The 27,602-nt window shown below is 36.7% G+C and overlaps 1 protein-coding gene across 5 annotated transcripts in view; it reads right to left on the bottom strand.

Annotated features, from left to right (window-relative positions):
- Nucleotides 1–27,602, bottom strand: part of nrxn2a (neurexin 2a) — a 185,836-nt gene that overhangs the window by 43,577 nt on the left and 114,657 nt on the right. For all 5 annotated transcript variants that reach the window (XM_087807851.1, XM_087807853.1, XM_087807854.1 and 2 more), the window contains 2 exons: nucleotides 27,417–27,590; nucleotides 25,385–25,504 (listed from right to left, as the gene is read on the bottom strand). In XM_087807851.1, coding sequence (XP_087663977.1) covers nucleotides 25,385–25,504; nucleotides 27,417–27,590 — 294 coding nt within the window. The remainder of the gene's footprint in view (nucleotides 1–25,384; nucleotides 25,505–27,416; nucleotides 27,591–27,602) is intronic.

The raw sequence follows: 27,602 nt of genomic DNA, 5'->3' as shown, positions 1-27,602 counted from the left end.
ACAAAAGTTATTCTTGAGCTTCTTTTTTGAAAAATATCGAGTTTGTGGCTAAAATTATAATACATGTGAATTTGAAGGGAGTTTTAACCTCGTCTGCCCCCTTTTCTTAGTTGTGGATGCTTTTTTTTATGGATTTGATTGTGTTTTTACATTGTATTTTATAATAAGAACATAGCTCATAGGTGGAGGCATGTGCTGTCTCGATGCTTAACTAGTCATATATTATTTTCTACATTCAAGCCACTATGCTAAAACACTGGTTAGTATGCCAAAAAATAAGGCTAAGATGTTGGTAGAGTTTTATATACGTTTATTGTGCTGTTAAATTATGTGGATTTAATCTTATGAGGGTTCAAATATGGCCCACCTGAGGTCTGAATAAAACTTAGTCCACACTTTGTCTATAGTATTATTATTAGATGACAAATCTTTAATAAATAAAGAATATGTATTAAATTAAACAAAATGCAATACCATCCTTGATCTAGAAGATGCTCAAGAATTATGATATATTTTAACAGAAATATATAATAAGCTACAACTGACCATATTTAGAAGCTGTAGAAAATGTGCGTCTCACCTCGAACATTAAATCTGTGTCGTGAACGACACATTTCGGATTGAAAATTGTTTTAATGAATTAAAAAAGAAAACGATGTAGAGCAAGACTTGAGAAATCCAGCGAGGATTTGCAAGACTCCTTTTTCACAGACATCAAATCTCAGGCTCGCCCGGAGGGGGGTAAAGTAGCAGGATTAATCATAGCACTTTCAGATTAATTACTCATAATGCGTGCCTCCTCTGAAAGGCATGGCCTGCAGTTGTGATGTTTGTTTGATTTCATTAGGCTCAAAGCGACAACACCTAAAATAAGCCTGGCTTAGACCAAATAGGGAAAAGAGTGCGAAACATGGGGAACATAAAAGGCTCTAAAATGCAAATCAGCTTCACCAACTGGGCCAAACGTTTTATGTGTGGTTAAGAACAGAAGGTTAACAAGCTAATCATTCGTATTTCTTATCAGGAAATATTACCAGTGAGGTCAAAGATACTTTCTAATGTTACATTTCTATTTGGCCACATACTCTCACTTCATGACAGGTTCACAGACTGAACACATCCTTGCAGAGCACAATCCGAACACTTTTGGTGCCCAAGTAGATTTCCTGCACTTCCCCTCTGAAAAGACTCTGCATGTGACAGGAGACTGCACATTGTTGGCTGCACACGGAGTCGAGCAAAAATAGAATCCATTTGCTTGTTTAGCTGAGCTCCCTATCCTCAGCATGTCCCTTGGAAAGAAAGAGAAGAAGCAATGCCTACGATGCAGAGAAAAGCCTTTCAACAATAGGAGAACTGAACCCTCGTCTCCATTTAGAACAATTCCTAAATATTGTCAAATCGAGCAACACAAAACCTTGAATTTACCTGCTCCCCTTTCTGCTCGTGGCCTTGTTATACAATCGTTTTATTGGCTTTTTTCCAGTATTTAAGGATAGTTTGTGACATAAAGAAAGGGACTCGGGGCTATTTTAACAGTCAGATCAGAGAAGACAATAACATTAGTACCTTTGTTCAGCAGCTTATTTACACATCATGTCAAGTCGTTGTACGTGGAAAGGTTTAAGCGAGGGAACTCGGCTTATCCTCGCTTCTTGAAAAGGTTTTATTTTTCGAAAGGCTGCTACATTCGCGGAGGACAGGAAAAACACTTAACAATTGTTTGTAAGTGGGTCATTCCCATTCAACTAGACCACAAAGAGATTCTTACTGGATCTATAAGCTTTTTCCTTATTCCACTGGCGCTCCCTGGACAGGTGGGCCAGTCGATATATGGAAGATGAAAACACACTCGGAACAACAAACAACCAAGAGGTACAATATCTGCCAGCGAATATGTTGTGACTTCCTAATGAGAAACATAATCTCTGCAATTTGAAATGATCCGTAACAGCACTATGAACTTATTTTTAGAGTTGGGCTGATGTGGTTTCATGAAACAGTTGATGAGGTTTCACAAATTACTTACAGCCATTTAATAATTCATGATAACCATAAATGTGTTAGTCTTAAAGCTTCTTTTTCCCCCCCAGAAAGCCAGAAGCATGAACTCAGAGACAAGAATACAATTATCTCATAAGTGTTATCCTGTATAAAACTGATTTAATATTCGTGCCAGATTAATTCCTTATGACGTGATATCTCGGTAATCCCAACACTGAGGTGAGACGCAGGTGGTGAGCGTACAGCAAGGGGTAAATCTAATTGTAGATGTCAAAGGTAGTTTGCGAGAAATTAAAAAACACAGATATACAATAAAATGCTTATTATGATTTTGGAATCTACCATCTACTACTGTCATTGAATAAAAACCGTGTTTAAAAACCAGGTTGGATCAGATGTGCTGTACCGGAAATGATGGATGAGGTATAAACTTTGGCCATTTTTGTGGACTTTTTCATATTTTCCACCTGCTAACATAGTCGTCTTTTAGTTCTAAAACTTTATCCCAACACATAGATAGATAAAACTTTATTGATCCCTCTGGAGGTCTCGTTCGGGAATTTTTTTAATAAAAGTGGTGACTTTTCACTGACTCGGACGTCGACCGTGAGGGCATTATTTTTGTCTAGTTCCCCAGACAACATCAGCTGTTGTTTGCCTCTGAAGCAAATTCAGAAAACAAATTTTCTACTCATCCTCATATCAACCAAGGGTAACTCCTTTTAAGAGTTATAGGCAAATATGTTTGTTAATTTTAATGTAGCGACTGAAGCCCAGTTGTCTTCATCTTCCTCCCAAAAGTCACACTTAAATCCTCCAAATACCTCCATACTGCTCGTCTGTAACGTCCCTTTGAAATAAAACCTCATCATTAGGAATTTGGATCTTCCGCTACAAACAATCACTGAACCATGGAGGTATTTGGATGTTTTTAACTTTCTTTTTGGATGAAGATAAAGATGAAGAAGACTGAGTTCCAGTCCCTACATTAAAATGAAATATACCCAACCCTGTCGACATGAGGGTGAGTAGTGAAATTTTGAATTTGGGTGACATATCGCTTTAACTTTTTTGTTCTCTGGTCGTAATGTAAATTGGAGTGTTTCTTGCTGAATCGAGATTTATCTCTCATGTTGATAATGAGGAATGTGAGTTTAAAAGAATGAAAAAAAAAGAGTCAATAAATAGTATTATTTAATAATTGGGACTAAAACAAATTCCTAGTTTCTCTCCTGTTTCCCAGCAAGAAATCTATAATGTTGAGGACTACCTTCCACCACTTCATTGTGTTTACCAGTTATAATGACAAGCCAATTACCAACCCTTGATTGATGAACCGTGTTGACTCTTCAGAGGGTCAAAAGTGGTTATTATGAGATTACATTTTCAACCCCGGAATCAATTGTTTTACAAGACAAACAAGTGTCAATAATCTCGAACTGGCTTAGAAATTGATCCGTTTGCTTTGTACTCATCAGGCAAGGATTGACAGATGGGAAAGTATAGATTGTATAGAGCAACACTGTGATCAAATCCACGTGGAATGTTGCAATATCAACCTCTAAAACGTAATACTTTTAAGCCTATGAGTTTATCCTTATTGTCAGGCCAAAGGGGTTTATTACACAAACCAAAACTTCCCTTTCACCTGCCAGCAAAATCCCCTCTGAATGAAGGATTTCAAGTTCTCCCCAAGCCTGAGAGGAGAGGAAATCTCTCCACTTGGCCTGGCTAACCGTCGCCCAGCTGCATGTGGCTGGAATACCTCCAAGAGAAAGGCTCCAGATTCATGAAATATACCATGATAGCTTCATTATTTTTCCTGGGAAGAGAAATAAAATACATTTCATGATTTAAACATGAACATCGATTTTGGCTTTGATTCGACCTTCGACCAATGAAGCTATTTGTTTGGCCACATAGCAGAAGCAGATGGTGTCTGGAACAACACAATATCTCTAATTTAGTTTCTATTTAGTGGCACGTAGAGCCTTTCCACAGGGGAGCACCTCTCCAGATTATCAACCTTTCTTCAGAGGTCTCCTAATAGTTTCAGGAGAGCGTTGCATCATTCGGTTTTAGTTCTAATGGTTTGAAAATATCTGGGGATTCTATTCAGCTAAACTATTCTTTTAATATTACAAAAGAAAGAAAGAGATCTAACAGAGTCTAATGTTTCTTTTATTGTCGTATTCAAGCGTTTTCCAACATTAAGTTGTTCACTTGAGCTTGTTCCAGTTAATGACCCAGTTGTAGCGAAATTCAACCAAAAGAAACGACTATTACAGGAAACAGTGTTGAGTGAATATCAAAAAGGATATTGTATGGCGAATTACATCAGGAATGTCAGCCATTAACAGACATGTGTACAATATTTGGTGGGAAAGGCATTTATAATCGATATACTAATATAAAATATTTAATTCATGTAATAAACTCTACCTATAGAACTAAAACACTTTTTTAAAATGTTGTCACAGTTTGAAACTTTTACTGCAATGTTTTCCATGATATGATTCTGTTGGTATGCTTTTTGTTTTTCTTGTCTTGACAGGCGCAGACAGGCGTGCATGAATGGGAATGATTGAGTGGCGTGTTCAACCGATTGATAAGAAGCATCGCGACCCGGAAGAATCTGCCAGAGTATTGCATTTCCTGACCAGGTTCAGATTATTATGTGTTGTCAACGTTTTTATTTACTCATGTGAGACCTTTTGTCTTTCTCTATAGTTGCTGGTAAGACCCCGTTCTGCGCCCCCGCCTCCTGTCTGAGTTCCTTCTTTTTCTTTTCTTCGCCATTACCTTTTGGATTTTGGGAGTAATAATTGCTTTTTTACTTCCATATTCAGCTTAGTAATAACAATAAATCTTGATGCCACAAATCTACTCTTGATTTTGTCTTTTAATAATAATCATTGTTTATAATTATACATAAATAATACGTAAATTATCCATTATATCTTGTGCTTTTGTTAAAAAAGCTATTGATTTTATTCTGCTTACAATTTTCTGGTAATTAATCATGTAGAAAAAATTGATAAAGTCTCTCTTTACTTTCCAATTAAATCGCAAATGAAACAAACATTTAAAAGCTGGCAATTGTTATGAGGCTATTGAAAATGGGACTCCTGTTGTGATACAACTTCTTTATGGAATTGAACTCTAAAGCTTTATTTGAACAGTCCTAGATGACAATGATCTAAAAAAAAGTCTTGTTTATTGGCTTTGTGACTGAATTAATTCTAGTAAGTAATTGCTTAATGTTTATTTCACTTTAAAATGGGCACCCAGACGAAGTTCTGTTTATGGAAAATTGTGGATTGAAGTATTTTTGGAGAGATTTCAAATCCAAGGAGAAAAAGACTAAAATCTTCCTTCTTTAAGGTTAACAGTTGCCATTTAAACATCTCATGCTACATGAGTCATGCCATTGTCTCAATCAACATCAAGGCTATTTTTCTATTGGGGGAGACATTTGAAAATCAAAAGGGACATGAATATATACATGTCATGAATACATCAATACTACCTGCTCTCATCCATTCGAAAGGAATGTATATGTGACAGTCGGTTCGGTGTTTCTGTTTCACTTTGTGAGCAGAACTTAACTTATCTTTTTATTATTCATTGAACATAGCAGAGAGTGAGCGAACAATGCATCAGAATGACATGTGAGCAAAGACAGGATTGTAAAGGTTTTCTTTTGCTGATCATGCAGAGACTGCTGCTTTGTTGAGCGGAGAGTGAGCCAGCGGTGGCGATGAAGCGACAAAGTGAAGGTGGAGGTGGAGAGGAAGAAGAAACAAGAGAGAAACGTGTGCACGGGGGAGATACAGGTACAGAGGAATCGTCAGAGAGTCGGCAGGTCGTAAGATGAATTCAAAGTAGTGGAATTCGGGAAATTAAATCAAAACCTTCTTATGGGTGCGGAAATAAAAATAGGTTAGCGAGGCCAGACAGGTTTGCACATGTGGCATTTAGAAACCGTGTCAGATGAAGCTGAAGATACCAGGAAGAAAAGTGAGAGAACTAATAAGGTCTACCTATGTTTAAACGAGGACATGGAGAGGATAAATATAACTAGAGAGGATGAACAAGACTGGTAAGGATGGAAGAAGCTTACTTCCTGTGGCAACCCCAGATGGAAAATGCTAGAGAACGATATGTATCACGATACAGTTGCAAAAATAAGATATATTGTGATACTGTAGTAACAAGGATATATTTGTAGTATTATCAAGTACTTGACTCTGGTGTTGCAGAATTTACAGACCACATGACTCTTGACGAAGTTGTAACTGCTTTCATTTGTTTTGAAACCAAAATGTGTTAAAAAATCAGCTTTAAAAGCTGCTGGAGTCGACTGTATCCTCTCGTCCTCAGTCATTTTTCGGGATCTCGCAGGATTTCATTGTTTCTTTCAGCTGCATAGAATATGACTGCTGCCATCTACCGGAATTTTGATTGCGACACAAAAAGGAATAAACACTGTTTATATTTGTAAATAAAATATATATATTTTTTATTTCAAACACACTTTATTGAACAGTAAACCATAAAATACATGATAGAATCATAAGATATGATCTGAAAGCCAAAAACAAATATATATATGTCGGATATCAATATAGTATTGTGAAAAAATATGTATATATTGTGATTTATAATTTTTTTTCCAACATCCCAATTAGTAGTCTCTAAATATGTCTAGGGTTCTGTTTGAGGACTTTTGTCCTGCACTTTCTTTAGTATTTATTTCCCCTCAAGTCAATACAAAAACATATTTGGAAACTGCTTTGAAAGGAGGTTAAAAAAAGTTAAATAAAATACAGAAAAATAATCATTTCATTATTATTATTACTATTATTATATTATTATTCATGTATTTTAGATTCCAAACAAACAAAAGAAATGCTATATATTGTCTTTCTCTCAATGATGCTCTAAGGAGGTCTTACATGTGGTATAACATCTTTTTCTAATCTCCACACAACAGCAGTTCATTTCCATTTTTGTCATTTATTTCACTGCTACTATCGTTTACATCAAGAGCTACAATAAATTTGCAATGCTGCTTTGATTCATGCGACCTAAAACTCTGCAAGACGGTTTTCATATTTTCTGTCAGGTATCTGTTTACTTATTTATCGTGATGTGGTGGTGCTGCTTTATTTATTCGATGGAGGCCTGAGCTCACGTTCTGTTCTTTTCAAGTTTCAAGGCAAGAATGACAGCAGTGAATGATATACAGACGTGTTACTGACGATGCACGGATCTTTGGATTCTGAAATGAAAAAACAATCAAAGGGTCAAACCTGGACCACCAGACGTGGTGTAAGGCCCGGTGGCACCAGCCAAATTAGTGGGCTTCATCAAGATTCACTGGCTGAGTGCAGCAAGGGCAGGTGTGTCTACAAAGCAACAACTGCTGAATTCACAATTTAAACCCACACGCAAAGAACTGACCACGGACAAGTTGTATCCATTATTTGAATATTTCAAATGTTTAACTAGGGTAGTCCTTGTTTCTAGTTATGATACCAAAATAACACATTGATATAGCTCTGAATAGATTGGACTGTTGCAAAGCATTGTTGGAATTGGTTAGTTTTTTAAGGCGATCCATTAGCAGTAGACTATTGTTAAATAGTTTGCTGGTCAATCATTTTATGTGATATATAGTTTTACATGCCTGTGTTATAACCTGTAGGTCATTCAGTGGTGATTGGGTGCTGAGCTCAGTAGGTGGCGCTCACAGCTTATAAAATGTGTGTTTTGCTTGTTAAATGAGTGGTTCAGACCACACGATTATGGAAGATATTTATCATCTAGTAGTCTTTGAAAATTAAAATACTGTTTCATAAAACCTCATCAGCAGTTTCATGAAACCCCATCAGCGGTTTCATGTAACCTCACTCATCAGCTGTTTCATGAAACCTCATCAGCTGTTTCATATAACATCACTCATCAGCTGTTTCATGAAACCTTATCAGCTGTTTCATGTAACGTCACTCATCAGCTGTTTCATGAAATCTCATCAGCTGTTTCATGTAAGATCACTCATCAGCTGTTTCATGAAACCTCATCAGCTGTTTCATGTAATGTCACTCATCAGCTGTTTCATGAAACCTCATCAGCTGTTTAATGTAACCTCACTCATCAGCTGTTTCATGTAACCCCACTCATCAGCTGTTTCGTGAAACCTCATCAGCTCTTTCATGGAACCTCACTCATCAGCTGTTCTAATGAAACCTCATCAGCTGTTTCATGAAACCTCATCAGCTGTTTCATGAAACCTTATCAGCTGTTTCATGTAACCTTTCTCATCAGCTGTTTCAAGAAACCTCATCAGCTGTTAGATGTAACCTCACTCATCAGCTGTTTCATGAAACCTCATCAGCTGTTAGATATAACCTCACTCATCAGCTGTTTCAAGAAATCTCATCAGCTGTTAGATGTAACCTCAATCATCAGCTGTTTCAAGAAAACGCATCAGCTGTTAGATGTAACCTCACTCATCAGCTGTTTCATGAAACCTCATCAACAATCACTGAGACACCATTCTTAAACACAAAACCAAAAATGGAGATTATTCCATACATTAATTCAAAAAGTTCTATTACCTTTGACAAGTTTCCATTTTTACAAAGATCTTAAAAGTTTTTTTCTCAGAACCAGCACTTTTGAGTTTACTTCAATCAATAATTAAATTGCTAAAAAGTAGAACTATGTTGATGTATTGTCAGAAGTAAAACATGTAGGAAGTTCCACAGCAAGAACAGAGAAGTTGTCCTTCTATCTTATTCTGCGATGTGATATTTTCACTGCAAGGCTACCCAACAACGAGGTAAGATCGATTAGGCCGGTTGAGACAAAACAAAAGCACAAATATTCAAGATCAAAAAAGTCTTCTTGCAATTCCTGCAAGGATGTTTAAAGTTTAATAGAAGTTTAAAGGTCAAACCTTAGCACTGAACTCCACACAAATGTGGAGCAAGCCACTATTTTACATCATGACGTCATTTTTAAGGAGCTTTTTAGTTTGACAGGGGAACCGAAACCGAAGCTTTGACTTTGCAGAGAGAAAATTATCAATTTCCACGAGTACGTCACTGCGTCGGTAAGTCCGAGCTTAAGTGACAGAAAGACGTGGAAAAAAAAAAAGGAGCAGGATATATGCAGATTCTGACACTGAAGACTGCCTCTGTGTGCGCCTCGTTCCTCATGACGTCAACTGAATGTAACCTTTATCTTCTGGTCTCTTCGAAGCCCCAGGCCCACTCTCACCCGGAGCCAGTATAGACTGCCATTCATCTGAGGGTGTGCTGCTGCGTGGCCAGGGTGTCAAGTGAAGCCCACCGTCTTCCCAATGCAGAGGGAGACACAGAGGCACACTCAGAGGAAGGAGGGAACAGGCCATCAGCGCCTGCATAATGATGGACCCGGGAAACAGGACGGCAGCTTAAAGGCACTCATTTTGGAAAATTCATTTTGGAAATAATGAACAGAGGCAATAACCGCAAATGTGAGACAACTTACACTTCATGCTAGCATCCCCCCCGACCCCACAGCAGTAATTTTAAAAAACAGACTTTTTCCAGATTACACCATTTATTGACATAATTATCTGCGCCTGCGGTTACACCTGCAGAAATGTTATTGTTATTTGGTGGAGGTCATAGAAGAGCCAATTCCAGAAGGCATTAGCTCTAGTTATAAACATTATTTCTTAATATCCCATTTAACAAACCGCTTGTTAGCATGAAGAAGAAACCCGAGACCTCGTTCTCGTGGAGAGAAATCACACACAGAGAATGGAACCTGCTGATTAGCTCTTATCTCGGTTGTAACTGCACGCGAAACTATCAATGGCTCTTTGAATCAGTCATCGCACAAGGCAATTCCAGGCTGATGTATAGCCTTCATTCCCCACTGCTAAATGGAAACATATCTTTTTATTGTTTGCGGGGACTAAAGATGACAAACAATCAACAAATACACTAAGATGATTTGATTCTCAAAGAGTTGCTGAGACGAGAATATCTAAACCGTTTCATTCCTTTAATAACCATTTTGTGTCGTGTGTTTTCGTAAATGCTCTAGACAAAGCAAGGCGTGGCATTCTGAGAGCGTCTGTTTCTGTTTTCCATCCAAAAACCTGGCAATAGTCCAGAAAGGCGAAAAATCTATAAGTTCCAACCAACCATTCCCTTTTATTTCACATTATCTCTGCGGACAGAAGGAATACAGTTTTGTTTTTTAATAGAAACTATAGTGAATGTAAGACTTGATAACACAAGTTTGTTTCAGGAAACTAATAAAATGCCATTTTGATAGTACTTTCATCAACCTTTTGGTTATATAGTGGCAAAAGATAAAAAAGTGAAAAGGTGTATTTGATACATCAGGGGACAGCTGTTTTAAATTCATCTTATGATGTGCTCAGCATTAAAATGGGGAATGATTTATAATCTTTAGAATGTATTGCCATTTGCTTATTCAAACCAGGAGGAAGTCATGACGGAAATAAGGAAGGTTTGAAAAAAAGGGATCGCTTTTGATTTTTTTTTTGTATACAATTTGAATGGATGCTACCCACTAATAGATTATTCATCAAAGTTTAAAAATCTGTCTGAATGAAAAATACACAAGTTACTTAATTGAACTGGCAAGAAGCCTTTGACGCAACCTTTGATTGAATTTAGAGAAATAATTTTAACATCTCAAAGTTTTTATTCCAGATTAGATTGGTGCAGTCATTACATATGTTCAAAGCAAACTTCACTTTAAGCCACAACTCTCACTTGTGACCATGAAATGAAGCATGAAAATTAAGGCGAGCCTATCTATTTGTGGGGCAGAACCTTTGGTTCAAGGGTCTCCACACCGGTCCTCAAAGGGTCGGCGTTGTGCAGGCTTTTGTTCCAACCGATCCAGCAATTACAGTTTAACCAAATGAGACACATTTGTTCTGAAACCAATATATGTCCAAACATCAGCTTTAAAAGCTATTGGAGTTCTCTGTATCCTCTCGCCCTCAGTCATCGCCAGGATCGTGCTTGATTTTATTCTTCCTTTAGCCTCTGACCACGCCATCTATTGGCCTAAAGTATCATTGCCACACAAAAAAGAGCAAACACAGTGGATATTTTCATGTTAATTGGAAATAAAAGAACAGTATTATTTTATTTTAAAAACTGTAATTAAACTGTAAACCATTTAAGAACTATCTTTTAAAAATATTTATACAGTGCTGTCAAATATTTATACAGTATTGTGAAAATAAATATTACAATGTATGACAGTTAAACCCCTAATGAATACATTGGTGAAAATGAATGTACAGAGCAAGATGATGAATGTTCAAAGAATAGACTTCATTAACACAAATGAATTTTAAATGATAAATACTTCATAAAAAGAGAACGTTATCAAGTAATTGGCTCTTATATGGTAATACAATCACATATTATGCGCTATATTTGCAAAATAACAACATAATTAATAATTAAATCAGCAAAATGTGCTGAAAGAGATAACATTATTTTGTCTTATCGTATGTCAACATAAACTTTTAAACCACAGCCCTCATAAGAAGATGAAGCAGAAGCGTAAAGTAATTTCTTGCTCCAGTGAATGAGCCCAAGAAGGAGACACGAATCTGACAGGAAACAGAGTTTAAACAGTCATTTTGTTTTAACTGAAAAACTGCATCCAGAAGGGTGGACCGTCTTGCAGCTCTCGTTTGCATGTTTTCTCACCGCCACTGTGAACAGCAATTAAACAAATGGCGATACACGGCCAAGTTTCACAGGCTGAAACGCTGATTCGCAAATTTAGTTTTGCACTCAGACGCAACAGCAGGAAGAGGCTTTTGTGACTTCCACTGATACAGGGATAAAAACTCGGGCCAAAAAAGAAATTAGTTTTAGTACATGGTGGAATTAGATTTGTCATTTTTAAAGTTTAAGAAGACTTGTGCAAATATATTTAAAAAAAAAATGACAAAAAAAATGGCCTCAATACAAAATTCAATTTAAATAGCTTGCTGTATAAAAGCACAAATCATAAGTCTAAAATAGCATCACGGCGAAGTCAGTTCGAGAAGAATCAAAAGGGAAAAGTGAGTAGTTGTTAAAACGTATCGAGAGATTGGCGAAGAGAAATTGTAAAATCATCAAATCAAAGCTATACCATGTCAGGTAACTCTCATCATGTCCTACATTATTAATTCAAATATTCCAACCAAGGAAATTGCGAAAACTTCCATCACGACAGGCTTTTTTTTTTTTTTTTTTCTGGGACACCCCTGTGCCGGTAGCTGAAATTGCCTCGTTAAAAAAAAAAAAAAAAAAAACTTGCTGTTGCTCACAAAATTAATTAAAAAGCTCTTTTAATGTGAAATGTAATCCTGTCGCCCCCAATCCTCATCTCACTCTCTTCAACGGCCGCCGTGTCAGCAGAAGGCGGCTTCGACGGCTTCCTAACTGAAGTTCGCTGAAATGATCCGAGACCGATGTGGTGAATAAATCACCCACTTGAAAATGACTGGCCTTACTGGTCGCAGCGATTTGACAAGTAGGAGGTGCTCAGTGGGATGCAAAATTATTAAGTGTTTCAAAGGCTCAGCGAACGTTGAGGGGGATCAAAGAAGTATTGTTGAGACATACTACTCCTTTAGATATGAAACCATATCCAGAGATATGTTATTTTTAATCACCGTTTCATCTGTTTTGTGATAACCAATAGTGTTCATCAGAGACCTTCTTTACACATGAGCACGTCCAACAATCATGTAGCAAACCATTATTGTATCTTAAAGTTAAAAGTAAGGAGAATATCTGTGGCACGTTATCAAGCAGCCATGGCCTTCATAAGACAGAGCCCCTGAAAGGATGTCAGGGACTCGAATGAGTCACAAATCAGAACATATTTGCTTTTTAAAAATATATATAAAAAGGAATGACACATAAGTGAGGAGTATTTTAAAATAGCTGTCAATTTATATTGCTATGTTGCAGCTGCTTCCAACCAGAGATCCAATTTTCGCAGTCATTTTCGCATGAGGTTTCTTGAAATGATGAGGTTACACGTCATCTCCATAAAACATCGATCAATTATTCAATCAGCACTTTGTGTGCAACTTATAAGGCAGGAATTAGACTCAATGTCTCTACCAAGACAAGTACTTACAGTAGAAAACCAATGACATGCAACCAAAATGAACAATATACAAATCTAATATCAAAGGAAATAACTAAGTTTGGCATCTCTTTGCACTTTGTTATTTTTATTTGCACTTTGTTATTAAGTTTTTTACCCATCTGTTTGTCTGTTTGCAAAAAAAACAACTCATAAATGGATGAACGGATTTCAATTACAGGACAAGGAAGAGCTGATGATTGTGCGAGTGTATTCCAGAATTCTATCACCACCCGCTGTGCCAATGGGCTCGTCTCCTTTTCCTATCGATATCAATCATTTCACCGGTGGTAAAATAAAATGAAAAGATGACAGTAATACTGTTTGAAAATCGTAGCAGGTAAACATAAATAAAAAATACACTATTTACACGGTGAAGATCAAGAATGTACAGTGTGTGTCACTACAATAGTTATTGTGGGTTAGGGGGGGGAGGAGGTTCACAATATATGTTTTAATGTAAACTAAATATATATTAGTTAAATACCACCCACCACCTCATTTCTTTTTGATGTTATACCACACACTAGGAAAATGTTGTCGGAACATGATCTGGAGCTTGTAATCCATGCGTTTGTTTCTTCTCGTCTGGACTATTGTAACAGTTTGTTTTCATGTACAAACAAGAAGGATCTGTCTCGCCTGCAGTTGATTCAGAACTCTGCAGCGAGAATTCTGACCCGCTCAAGTAGAAGAACTCACATTTCTCCGATCCTTAAAACTCCTCACTGGCTTCCAGTTTCTTTCAGGATCAACTTTAAAATTCTGGTTCTTACTTTCAGAGCTATTCATGGTCAGTCTCCTCCTTACATCACTGATCTGATCCAGCCTTACACCCCAGCTCGGGCTCTGAGGTCTGTGGATCAGAATCTACTTATGGTTCCACGCACACGGCTCAGGACCAGAGGAGAGAAATCTTTTCAGGCTGTTGCTCCTAAGCTTTGGAACGATCTTCCTCTCTCTTTGCGCTTGATGGATCTACTGACTCCTTTAAGAAACATCTTAAGACGTTTCTATTTGTTCATGCTTTTCCTTGATTTTCTGGAACTCCTGTGTTGTTCTCAGTATTATCTTGATCTTTAAAGTATGTCCTTTTTTGAGTATTATTTTGATTGTCTAAGTGCTTTGTGACCCTGGTCTCGAAAAGCGCTATATAAATAAATATTACTTACTTACTTACTTACTTACTTACTTACACTAGCCTACCCATGTTTGTGCTACAACACAACACGTGTACGCACAGATAATAACAAAAAACCATCTGCGCTTTTTTTCTACACACCACACAACTCACACACAGAGTGAGATGTTACACACTAAAACATTTTTCCCCCGACCAAGAGCACATTATTAGTGATAACAGAACGTTTATCAAAAGGCTTCTCTAGCTGGTGTCAAGAGATCGTCGAGGGATTGAACCGCTGTGTTCACAGGGTGAGTCATGAGAGGCTGTGAAAAATCATGAATAACCTGTTACATGGTTTAGTGAAGATGACACACTGCATCGTGTTTTCTCATCTTTGTCTGCTCGCTTTCTAATGAACCATCAGCTTGGATTTAATTACCCAGCCCGACCGTTGCCAGAGGTCAGACGAGCAACATCCCACTTCTTTACATACATTGTTATTTACTGATACCAGCATATTTGGGGCGAAATTAAATCGACATAAAGCAGATTTAGCATTGATCGGAAAATATACACGATTACCCAGAAGCCTTTGCAGTTTGTGGCCGTGGAGCGTTGATTCAACATTACTTCACTCAAAACATAGCTTAGAGGAGAAGTCCTGGTTCCAGTCTTGGATGACTCACAGGAGCCAGGAATCCGTTAAAGAAAGTTCAAGCCAGAGGACATTGACTGGTGTGTCCTCTGGCACTTCCTTTCCTGGCTCACTGTCAATGTTTCCTCACATGCTAAGACACGGCATCAAGCCAACCTGGAAGGCAGGTGTTTTTTTTGTTTTTTTTTGCACCCACACCATCAAATCAGATACGGGCAAACACCTGATGGAGAAGCAGCAGTTAGACATGTTGTGTGTACGACCAGGCAACGACGGCGCTTCTTCTTTTAGCATTTCCTGTCAAGGTTTCCCGAAACAAGTCAGCCTCCTACACCTTATACCAGAGGCTGGCAGTTAAATGAGAGAGTCATATATATGTTTGCTGATAAAATAAGGGGAAAAAAAGCTTTAATTCAACTTGATCAATTTAGTCATTTGATGATAACTTTATTCAGTAGGATTTGGAGTTAAAATCAATGCAAAACATACGCATTAAAAGAAGGAATATAAGAGAAAATGTATTTATGTAAGTTTAACAAATTATATTAATTGTAGAACTTAAGGTAGATGATATAAAAATTCATGGGCGGGGTTGTAGAAATGAAGTCAAATGGCCACTTTTGATGATGTTAATGAGTGTGTAAACAAGAGACTATCTACTTTGTACAATGTCGGATGGATAAGAAATGAAGGTCATCACATCATATTCTATCATATCATTTATACACCTTAAAACATTTTTATTCTTGCAGGCTTTTCCTTGGTTTTCTGAGACTCCTGCGTTTGTCTCGGTGGTGTTTTGACCTTTTAAGTATATACTTTATTGAGTACTGTTTTGATTGTTTAAGTGCTTTGTGACCCTGGTCTGAAAAAGCGCTCTACAAATATAAATAATTACTTACTTACTTAACTTGCCGTGACCGCCCTTGGCTTTTAATGTGTCAATAAATACTGGTAAGTGTTGCTTCGAATAAATATAATAAAATCGTCCAGACTTGACTCTTATTTACCTTTTTCAACTGTTCAATATCTAACGGTAAAAGGTAATCAACATGGACGTAGCCATTTTGGAAGCTTGTGTCAAAGGTTAACTGACGCTTGAAACAGCCGAGCAGTTCCCAGTGATACACTCACAGGCAGCCAACTTTTAAAATGCAGAGCAAGGAAAGGTTGAAAAAAAGGAAAGACAAGGTATTACAGGGTGTTGGGAAACAATGTAGCAAAATACACAACTTTTTTAGGTAAGTTTATTTCATTGTTTAAATGCATTGGTAGAAGTATTTAGTGGTTTGTTTGCCCTCGAAACTTGCCAGTTCCTAAACCTGGCGATATAATCCAGTCCTTTATTATCATGTTCTTATAATTCTCATTACTTAAACATGTATGCCAGGTGCTTATTTATTCAAAGCCTTTTATTTAAGTTTGTGAATATAATAGATATTTGTTAAAAATGAATGAATGAATGAAGTCAAATTAATGAACGAAAATATATATTGAAGTTGTCATCTTACTTTTCTTTTATATATAATAATTATATGTATATATATATATACATTTGCTTTGGTGCCCTTATTTCAAAATAAATGTTTGCCTTGGTGCCCTTCCAACCTGCCTTGGTGCCCTAAAATGTATTCTCTTCTTTAAGGCAAAACTTGCTTTGACCTTAAAAAGTTTAAATTCCAAGCTTGCAAGCTGACTCACATGCCCTTTATACATATAACGCAAATAAGATAATGATATAGTTATAAGGTTTAACATATTTCTAAGAAGAAATACATTAATAACATTACTTTAAATAATTCAAAAAATTCAAAAATTTAAGAACAAAATTAAACTGTGGATTAAGATGTGGAGAAAAGCCAAGTCTTAAAACAAACCGACCACTTTAGTTTGAGACCCCTGAACTAACCACTCCGATCCTTCCTATGTTTTCTCACATCTCCTCTGTACAATGTTGAATCTCTAGTCAAATAATTTAGATTATCTCATAAAACCGACTGAGAAATAGGACAGTGATTAGGGCGATGACTCAGAGAATAAAAGAAAACAATCCAACTCTATTCTGTGTCGTCGATTCTAAACCAATTACAAACCCATCTTGAGACGATGAATTGGCAGAGAAATGAAAATGAAGGCTTATGATTCAGGTTGAAGAATACTCACGGTGATGGAAAGAAGAAAGAAAACGTGTCATTTATTCATCAAGTGCGAATCAACACATTAATTGCAATCAATCGAGGAGGGGGAAACAAATTAGTTCTGCCGAGAACGTCAGCTGTGCTTCTTGGTTTTTCTGCCAATTTTCTGTGATTGTTTAGCAAAACACTGCAAATGTTGATAAGATAAAAATTAAACATCAGCTGGAAAGATCTAAATAGATAATCTATTGTGAAAGTAACGTTTAATAATAGTTTCGGTACCTGCACAGTAAATGGATGACACCAAGAAGACGCCAAACACATAAGACAAGAAATTCAAATGTGTGAAACAAGAAAAACAGAAGCAAAAATAAGTAAGAGGGGCCATTCTACCCTCAGGGGTCCAACTTCTTTTCACATTTGTGTAAATGTCAGAGATTTTCCCACACGTGCCGGAGGGCTAAAGAGCTGTGAGGATGCCGTCACTGGTTATGCCTTGACCTGTTGTGTGTTCTGTTTCATGGACGGGTTAACATGATCTTTGTTTTGGCAAAGAAAGACAAGGATTTTAATCTCCTTGTCAGCAGGATAACCCATCCTAACCTTTTAGATCCCGCTCGACGATCGAGAATTCTTACCTTGGTAATGAGGATGGGGGAGGGGGACTGCAGTTTATTTATGACTCATGCAGAGCAGATTCATCAGAACCTACAAGGCTGTTCCAGAACAGAACACCTACATAAGAACACTATCATATATTTTATTGATTTATAAAGCTATTCGCAGCCATCATCTCTGCTGTTTGTCAGACAACTCACCCGTAATGCTAGACCTTGACAGGTAACATGTCTGGAGGGTTGGTAATGTCGGTTGGTGTTCAGCGCTTCTATAATCCAGATGAGTCCAAGATAGATGAAGACAATGAATAAATGAATTCACAACAAGTCCAGGCATGTCATCCAAATCCCTTAACTCGTAGGAATATGAATAAAACATGAATTTAAAAAGAAAAAACAATCTGACTGTTCGGTCTAGTGCCAGACCAGGATGGACCCACAGGTCGCCAGGGTCATTTGTCACAAGCTTCACTTGGCTTGAACTGACTTAAACAAAGACTCATTTAAAGTAGTAGTTCACCCAAAGTTTTAAATCCACTCATTTTCTACTCGCCCTCATGTCGACAAAGGGTTGGGATTATTTTTCAGTGTTATCCTTTTCTTTTTTAATTTGTGTGAACCAACCCTATAATTTCTGAAAGAGATTACTGGGACCATTTAATACCAAAATCACATTCTTCCATAACTCACGTTTGTAGCACCTTGACTGCATTTATGTGGCCCTCTTAATGTAGATATGCTTCTGACAGTTAAAAACATTTTTAGTTTGCAGGTTTTAATCATTTTTATTTACTACTTAACCTCTATAAATACATTTTTTAAATTATTGTCCTTCCTGGAAAGAAAATTGAATTTTTTTTATATATATATATCTTTTTTAATGTGATATTTACATATTTTGTCCATTGTTTTTTATTAAGAATCTTTCTTTAAGGTTATACCAAACGTAGTGCAGTTTGTAATTTTTTTTAAAAAATCTGATTTACAGTTTTTTTAAATAATAGAAATCAGATTTGGTTTCGAGTCAAGCATTTTACTTTTTTACAAATGAAAGAGTAGAACAGCACAGAGTTTACATGTTTATCTGAATTATTTCTGAAGCACAGAGCTGTTAGTTCGCTTTTATATCTTCATCCTAGTTTCACAATCCGTTAAATACTTTTACTCAAAAGGTTTTCAGACTAAAACTTGAATGAGCTACTATCCTCAAGGTTGGAAGTGGTGTTTATTCCTTATGAGACCAGTTCATGGCTCGAATACATCACTAATCCTCACATTCCTTTGCCACACAAGCAGTGATGAAAACACCAGCAGTGATTGTAAAATTGAATATATTTGATAATATAAAGCCTTTCATCTTATTCAATCAAATACATTTATCACAGATATATATTGTTCTCGCCATTGCATTAATTCATTGGCTGAAGCCGTTAGATAAGAAGGTTGTAGCGCCTGTCGAATTCCAATTACACGTGTGAAAGCCAAGCCCTGTTCCTTTCAACAATATCTTGTGAGACCCAAAGTCCCAATGAAACAATGCCAGAAAGGAATCAAACACAAGTCTGAGTGTGTTGGCCGGCGTCCAGGCCACACAGGAATACAGCGCACCAAGAGGTTCCATGACAGAACGCCCGATCATTGTTTCTTTGGTCAAGCTCATGGGAGAAACCATTCCCCCTCTTGTGAGGTCGGGCCTCGTGCTGACCTCTGCCTCATAGAACAAGTGCTGACACAAGCAGAACCTCGTCATGATTATGAGTGATGAAAACAAACATGGAAAGCTTTTAAACTTCCGTCTTATGTCAAAGCTATCTTCTCCTTCAAAGTTTGTTCCCTATACAAGCCCTGGATGTTTATAGAAAGGATTTCTACCAGACATATGGTACAAGATAGAGAATAAACTTAATTCACTTATGTGAGCAATAGACGTCACTGCATCCTTTGTATGCTGTCTTGGTATAGAGCCGCACCACTGAGTAGGTACAGTATGTTCTAAAAGGAGGTTGAGAAGAATCAATATGTGAGTTCGTCTAGGCTATTATAAAGAAAATTCTAACAAGATTTTCAGTAAGAAACTTAAATCTGCCATATGTACATTAAAGTTTACACTTTTTATTTGATAACAACACTTGACAATAATAGTCATTTTAAAAAACAATTTATGATAAATAGTTATTTATAATTTTTTTGAATTCAATTAAAAATAGCCATTTGGGACCTTTTAAACTCACCCAGATCAGCAAAATATTGACTGACAAAGCAACCCTAATGAAAAAAAAACACAAAGCAAAAACAACAAAACAAATCGAAAACATTACTATTTTGTGGAAATAAAATATGATATAGGTTTGTTGTGTGGAGGAACGAACTGAACTCATAAAGCAAAAACTGAACTCACAGTTACTTAATCAAAGAGGAAGATTAATATAAATAAATGGATATCGTTTGTTCACATCTTCATTATTTTTCTACAAATTGGTCCTCACTTAACGGAGTCGCATCATGGCCTATTTTCTTCAATGAAGTCTCCAGAAATTAAATCAAATCACATATCTCAGAAGATGTAGTTATTAATTAGTCAAAATAGACTGTTTTTTCAATTTAAAATGCCATTGTTGAGAAGTGCAAATTCAATAGCGGAAACACATAACCTGATTGAAACACATTTAAATGTATTAGGAAGAACACAATGGTTTCCTACCCTCGGTGACTGACATGTTAAACGGAGGGAAAAGACAGTGTCTGTCCCCCCGCTTTGTACGGGTTTCTTGTCGACACGTCTGGAGGCTACGAGAACAATTTACAGTTGACTCCACATCCCAGGAAATGAAAAAGTCCAGAGGAAATTATGAGGTAGAAATAAATTACAACATTGTCTTTCGCTACAGTTTTCATGTCATGTCAGATCGCGGTCGCATTAGGGTTGTCAAATGTGCAGGTTTTCTCACATGTGCAGCAAAAGGTACAGGATGTTCAGAGAGAGATAATACACAAATGGAAAGACGTTTGATAATGAGTTTTCTTTCATGTTAGCATAGTATAAAAGTGAATAAGTCAGTATCATGCTGATTTTCTGTAGCAAAATAGCAGGTAGCGGTAATTTGCATTGAAGTACCCGACCTTTTTTTTTAGTTCATTGATTCGGGAAAATAAGACCACAACTGATTTAAAACCGCTTGATTCAACTCTCTTCGTGTAAATCTTAATGATCTTCAATTCCTTTGATGTTCAACATCAGAATGAACGGGTTCAAAGGTGAGACAAGTATTTGGATTTCATCCTTGAATAGTGATGGTGTCTTAGCAACGGAACATTTATTCCGATCTTCCCGACTCTCGCACAACTTGTCATTTCCTACCACTGAACAAATGCGTTGTTTTGTTTTGATCGCTCTCATATTCACTGGAAGAAATCTAAAAAATTGTACTTATTTTTCTGTGTTTATGAATGGATTTGTTCGTTTCATCTTAAACGCATGCTTTTTAATATGAAAAGTTCAAGGTTTGTGTAATTAGAATAAAAAATGTTTTTATGTTTAATGTATTTTCCATGAGACGATTCCATTTTCTCTGAAGCTACTTTACGGAAAATGTCACTTTTACTGCAAAGGTTAGGTAAAATTTCTGGGGAAAAAAAGCTAGGTGATGATGAGAGAAACATTTAATTTTCGGATCCATAAAACACAACATCAGTAAAGTAAGATCTGAACATTATTTCTCCAATTAAATCTTAGTAAAAAAGGGTAATATTAGAGTAAAATTTGGGCTCGTTCTTAATAAAATTTTCTAGGTATGACTAGTTGTGTGCCGACTTGTTTGAGACGTCCCCCACCTCTTGCTCAAAATAGCTGGGATTTGCCCCACATTAAGGAAATGACTTGAATAAAGGTATTCTGTTATTGCAAATGGTTCCTCTTATTTTTGCACATCACATGAACCTCAAGAATTTATTTTCTTCAGTCTGTTTAATGAACATGTCGGCGACTCCCACTGACACTAAATATCGCACTTTCAAAACAGCTTTTCGGTTTTCACTCCACACTTTTTTTTTTTTTCAAGACATCTTTCATCTTCTGACATCCGTCCATTAAAAAATAAAAGACGCTTTGATGTTGCGTGAGCCTGATTTTTTGGGGGGCTTTTTTTTTTTACTCTTATATTGGCAAAAACATTTCCCTGGTAAAATAAACAGATCGAAGTTATTGACAGAAATATTAAACTTAAAAAGAAAAAAATGGTATTTTTTGTATGTTTCTATAAGAAATTAAAACACTGTCAGGATGGGTTGGTTAATACCTCGTGGACATTCTTAGAGTTTGCCGCCTCCAGTTAACTTTCTGGACAGTAGTAGGGCCACAACCGACTTAATCTTACCTCACAACCAATCAGATTGCTCTCTGCTGCTCTGGCATAGGAACATTAATGTAAATACATTCATGTCGGCAACACTTGCATGCGAGAATTCTGCGATAGTTTTGCCGCAGGCAGCTGTTTGATATTCAGGCTTTAGATGATGGCTGGCTTTTTAGAGCAACGATTAGAAAATAGAGAAGTATGAAGTGAAAATCACTTGAAGCTGATAAGAGGTCCAATCGACATTTGTTCAGCTCCAGTGTTTTCATTTGGATTTGGCTGAAATGTCTAGTTGCAGATGGATTAGTCAATAGGAGTGTGTATCGACAAGGACCTGGTGATGCGATACGCATCACAATACAGGGAACACGCTACGATATATTGTGATAGTGTAAGAAAAAAAGATATATTTGCAGTATTGTCGAGTACTTGAATCTACTGTAACATGATTTAAAGACCACATGAGTCTTGATGTCGCTTTCACGACTTTTTAAAAACAAAATATGTCCAAATATCAGAAAAAAAGCTTTGAAAGCTGCATTTTCTTTATACTTTGGCTCTACTATTTTAATTCTGCGCAAACTGTTGAAATCTTGTTGTACTTGTTGAAATGACAATAAAGGATGGAACTGAACTGTTCCTTTAGCTCTGGAGGACAAAATGACAGCCAGCAATTTAATCTCAAAACAAAAAAGAAAAAGATCAGTGGACATTTAAACGTTAATTGTAAGTAAAAAGCTTGTTAAAAAAAGAGGTCTTCAAGGCCAGCTAATTTAGATTCAGGATGTTGTTTTGTTTGAAAATTGCACATTCTTGCAAGAAAAGTTATAATTGATTAATAATTAAAAGAAAGTAGTGGAAAATACATGATTTAGAATCCTAAAACTTTGTTTATCAGTGTTTGAAACAAAATGCTTCATGCATAAAGCATTACTAACAAAACAACACGTCTTAAATACAGGGTTACCAATTTACAAGATTGTTCTATCGGAGTAGAGAAGAGGAAGATATTAATATTCTGGGACACGATTCTCAAGACACGATTTATGTTGATTTCAAGAGGATAAAGAACAGCGAGCACAATTAGACATACTAAAATAAAAGAAGCATTTTAAAGATAATTCCAATGATTGTAATCTAGTAAGATGTTGTCGTTGTCTTAAAAATTCCCCCAAATTGTGGAATTATCCTTAAAGAGCCCCGGACACAATGTGAAGTATAATGACCTTCTCTCTCTTAAAACAGTATCAGCGTAACAGCACATTTCAATAATGATTACCACAATTCTTGCAGTCATTCTAAATGACTCTGCAGCAAATGAAGCTTAACGTGCCATGACCACTGGACCAATAAGCTTAATGCTAATCTCTTGCTATTATAAGTATGAAAAGCTTCGGGTAAAAGTCGCCGGGGTCTATTATTTTCGGACATGGAGGACTCCTCAAAGTGGCAGTGAAGTGGCTGTTGAACACGAGCGCCCCAACGTTCTAATAATACCGACCTTATATTGGCTTCACTTCACAGACTTGGACAATGGAAATGCAAATTGACAGTGATACACGACAGCTCCCGAGCTAAACAAATTACGTGTGTTAATTAAAAGTTATGATGGGGTGAGTGTTACAATGTGTCATTCAAATCTGCCATTGTCTTGTACATCATTTTGGAAAAATAATCAATGTGTACGCCTGTGTAAATAAGTGCTTTAGCTGACAGTCGAGTCACTTAAATGGAATCAATTACACGGAGCGTTTAAGAGCTTGATATGTAGGAGGTGCTAAGAGGAAATGAGCTTGAGTTTCCAGTAAAAACTGGATTCCACCAGGGCTATGGTTGTGTCAACTCTCCTGACTCATTGACATGTTTCAAATGTTGAAGTTTTCCTCTCCAGGATGCAGTAAAAAGCCCCCATAATGACGATGTGTTTAAGGTATTACTTTTTAAAGTACTCCCCTGTCTGAAATCTCGGCGAACGAGAGGTTACAGGAGTGGAGTCCATTATGACATAATAATGGTTTCACTCTTCCTACAGCCAGCAGTAATCATGCTCCGCTTTGTTCATACAATGTGTCCCTTGGAGTTGGAGACTTCTGGGATTGATGACACGTGCTGAAAAAACTTGACCAATCACAGCTGAGTGGGCGTGGTTATGGTAAATTAAATTCCATCTCCCTATTCCCTAAAATTAAAGCATAAATGAGGTAAATCAGAGGATTCTGATTACTTCTGTAAACGTCATTATTGTTTAAGAAATACAAACACATTATTGTAGTTTACATGCAACACAGAATATCAAGCAAATGATCCTATTAATGAGGATGGACTTTCACAAACTTGACACTCAGCAGAAAGACATCAGTATACTTCATTCAAGTTTAAAAGTCAGAGGGAAAACATCAATGTTTCCAAAGTAAACTTCATTGTTACTGTTTAGACTGTGAATGTAAATGTTGATGTATTGATAATAATGCAGTTGATATTTGCTGCATTTGCACCGTGGAAACTCATTTCATTCCACAAACCTTTTTTTAGAAATTGAAGTTGAAGTAAATTAAATACTTCCTAGATCATTTTTAAATAATAGTCTTTTGCACTGCGCAGATGCAAGCACTTAAAAAAGGCAGAGAAATTAATAAATGGCTTATTGTTTTATGGTAACAATTTTAAAAACATTTTAACACAATACACTTTCAATAAAGATATTCAAGACAATGTTTGTTTTTTAAGAGTGTTTTGAAACGTATTGTATTGTAGGCTTTTGACTTAATTTAGTGTTTCTCAGGCATACATTCTAAATGTACTTAAAATGTGTATTTTGAGTCAGATTTAATCCAAAATGCATGTAAATAAATGTTACCAATGTATCTGGAGTTCACTTTCACAGACAAGAAAAAAGCAATCTCTTTGTCCCTATACTCATTTAAGCCATTGCTATATACAGGTTACCTTGATATATTTAGATTATATCACTTTACAATTGCTTAAAATGTGCTATATTAATGTTTATATACCAACATTAATACAAATTTCAGTGTCAGATAAATCAATTTTACCGTGACTAATAATCTGAAAAGTTCCTAAACTCTTACTAATTTGTCCTTTTGCATGATTTTCTAACTAAAATATATCATATAACAAACATGTTTTTTTTTCATTGAACACATATAACTGCAGCTGTGTGTGTTTAGCAGACACTGTATTTCAGATGTATCTTTTGTGTCCTGTGTTCAGTGGGTGTGTGATAAATTAAACTTTTCGGGAACGAATCAACTGAAGGTGACTTGACTCACGGTCGCTGCAGAACGGCCCTCCGTAGGTGGTCATGGTGCAGTCACAGGAGAAGCCTTCCCAGAGCTGAAGACAAACTCCCTGATGGTAGCAAGAGTCCTCTGTACAGGTGGTGCTGGGACCTGCAATGATAGCAAATGGACTCCTTATTTCCACCTTTTACTGGAATTTGACTTAAAATCTCAATCCAACTGTACACTTTTAATGTCCCTACCTGACTACTTATTTAACAAAGTGGTTTCTGCTATATACAGGTAGGCGGTAAGTGTTGAAGCCAGAAGGTTTATTCTCGAATGTGTACACATTAAACACCTTGAACTCAAAACTGAAAGAAGCAGGAAAAATCTGCTTTCTTCATCAAGGACGTGTTTAAATGGTTCTTTTGTAACGTCAGGAAGGAGGAACAAAGTGCACAAGCGTTTCCAAAACACGAAATTATTAATTTTTGCTCTCAGTGAACAAGTTAAAATGTCCCACGTTTTAGATATAACTTCGCTTATTACCTCCCCCAAGGAGGTTATATATGTGTTGTCTACTTGTATCTGTGAGAAATTCCCAATTCATTTCATTTAATTGGTAGAACATTTTCATGAGATGATTAAGGATGTTGATGGATTTAGGAAGATTTTGATGTGTCTGTCATTCAAACTGCTACAAACAAACAGTATTTAATAACACACAGCATGACAATAACAACACTTAAATCAACTTCTATGTTCATACACCATTGTTTTTTGGTTGATAGATAACTAGCTGAAGGACCAGGTATTGAACAGGGATTTTCTTAGTGCACCGAGTGTATAAGGAGAGAACTGACATCTTGAGAAAGGGTGATAGCTTCATTTTTCAGCCGAAAGCATGGATTCAGATGATGCGGGTGCTTTCGATTTTTAAAAAGGCTGTAACTTGTTTAATATTTGAACTACAGAGCTATAAAATGGCTCAAAACCTCCTTAAAATGACACAAAGAAAATGAGCCTTTTCATATTTATAATAAGGAAGTATTTTACAAACTACCATTACGGCCGTTTTTGCCATTTGCGGACCAATAATTTAGAAACAAAAAAAAAAGGATTAGCCCAGACACAGACCAATTCATGGCGGCCATTTTAAGGCAAAGAAGAGCTTTGTAGCATCCGTGACAGGGTAAGAAATGTTTCATTTTTTAACGCCGTTATCTTGAATGTTGAAAGGTATGCGCAATCTTCAAGTGCTTTACTAGTCTTAGATCCATAATTTATTTCCTAAAGGAACCCTGGGATGCTCAAACCTTTCCAAAGTTCACTGCCTCTTGTGGATTTTTCTTTAGCAATTCCTTTAACCAAGTTCTGCAAATTAAGGAGACATCTCAATTAAATTTGGAGTGTGAAGCTCAAGGCAGTTTTAGGCGTCTTATGTAACGGGGAAACGTTATCTGTCCTGCCGTCAACACGGATTAGCAGCTAATACACGACTGCTTGCCTGAGTAAGTGCACATGCTAACAAGGTATTATTTACAATTATTCATGAATGAGAAAGAAATAACGTTAGATTTTTAGAAATATTCTATTGCATTATAGCATCTCAACTACTTGCAGACAAAAAGTAGTTGGAAAAAAAAATCTCTTGCCATTTAAACAGCAAGATTTTATATTCTTTTAGACTTCATGACCTTTGCCCAAATGAACCCTCAGAGCATAACTTTTGGGACGCTTATATAACCAGCCAGTCAGAAACCAGTGCATTCTGCAGGAGAAGCTGTTGTATCGAAGCCTATTAAGACGAAGATTGTGCTCGAACCCTTTCAGACGAGAGCTCACCAGACACGGCCGAAGTCCTGACAAATAACATCAACGTGTATAATCAGAAATAATCAAACCACAGAATGCTTTCACCAGCTAATCATAATGGGAGATTGAACAAAGCTTTTAAATGGCAGGCATAGCCATGACAAATGTAGTTTGATTGGTTTCCAGGGAGAAGTCACTCTGAATTTTTCACTTTGCCGAATGGGCAGAAAAGGGGGAAAACATGTTTGGGAAGATAATGCCTCACCTCCGCAGCCACGTTCCACGTCCCCCACCTTGTGGAGGGCGTCCATCAGCAGGTCAGGGAGTCGTCCGTTCAGGTCCACCGAGGCCAGGCAGCCTTTGTAGCCTTCTCTTGATGCAATTAATCGAGGTAAGCTGCCGTACATGCTCTTCCCAACACCGCCAACATAGAGCTCTCCTGTGGATTGAA

Source organism: Callionymus lyra, chromosome 14, assembly GCF_982586985.1.
Source record: "Callionymus lyra chromosome 14, fCalLyr1.hap1.1, whole genome shotgun sequence".
Classification (NCBI taxonomy): domain Eukaryota; kingdom Metazoa; phylum Chordata; class Actinopteri; order Syngnathiformes; family Callionymidae; genus Callionymus; species Callionymus lyra.
The sequence above is the reverse complement of the archived record's forward strand: the minus strand, read 5'-3'. Positions and strand labels throughout refer to the sequence as shown.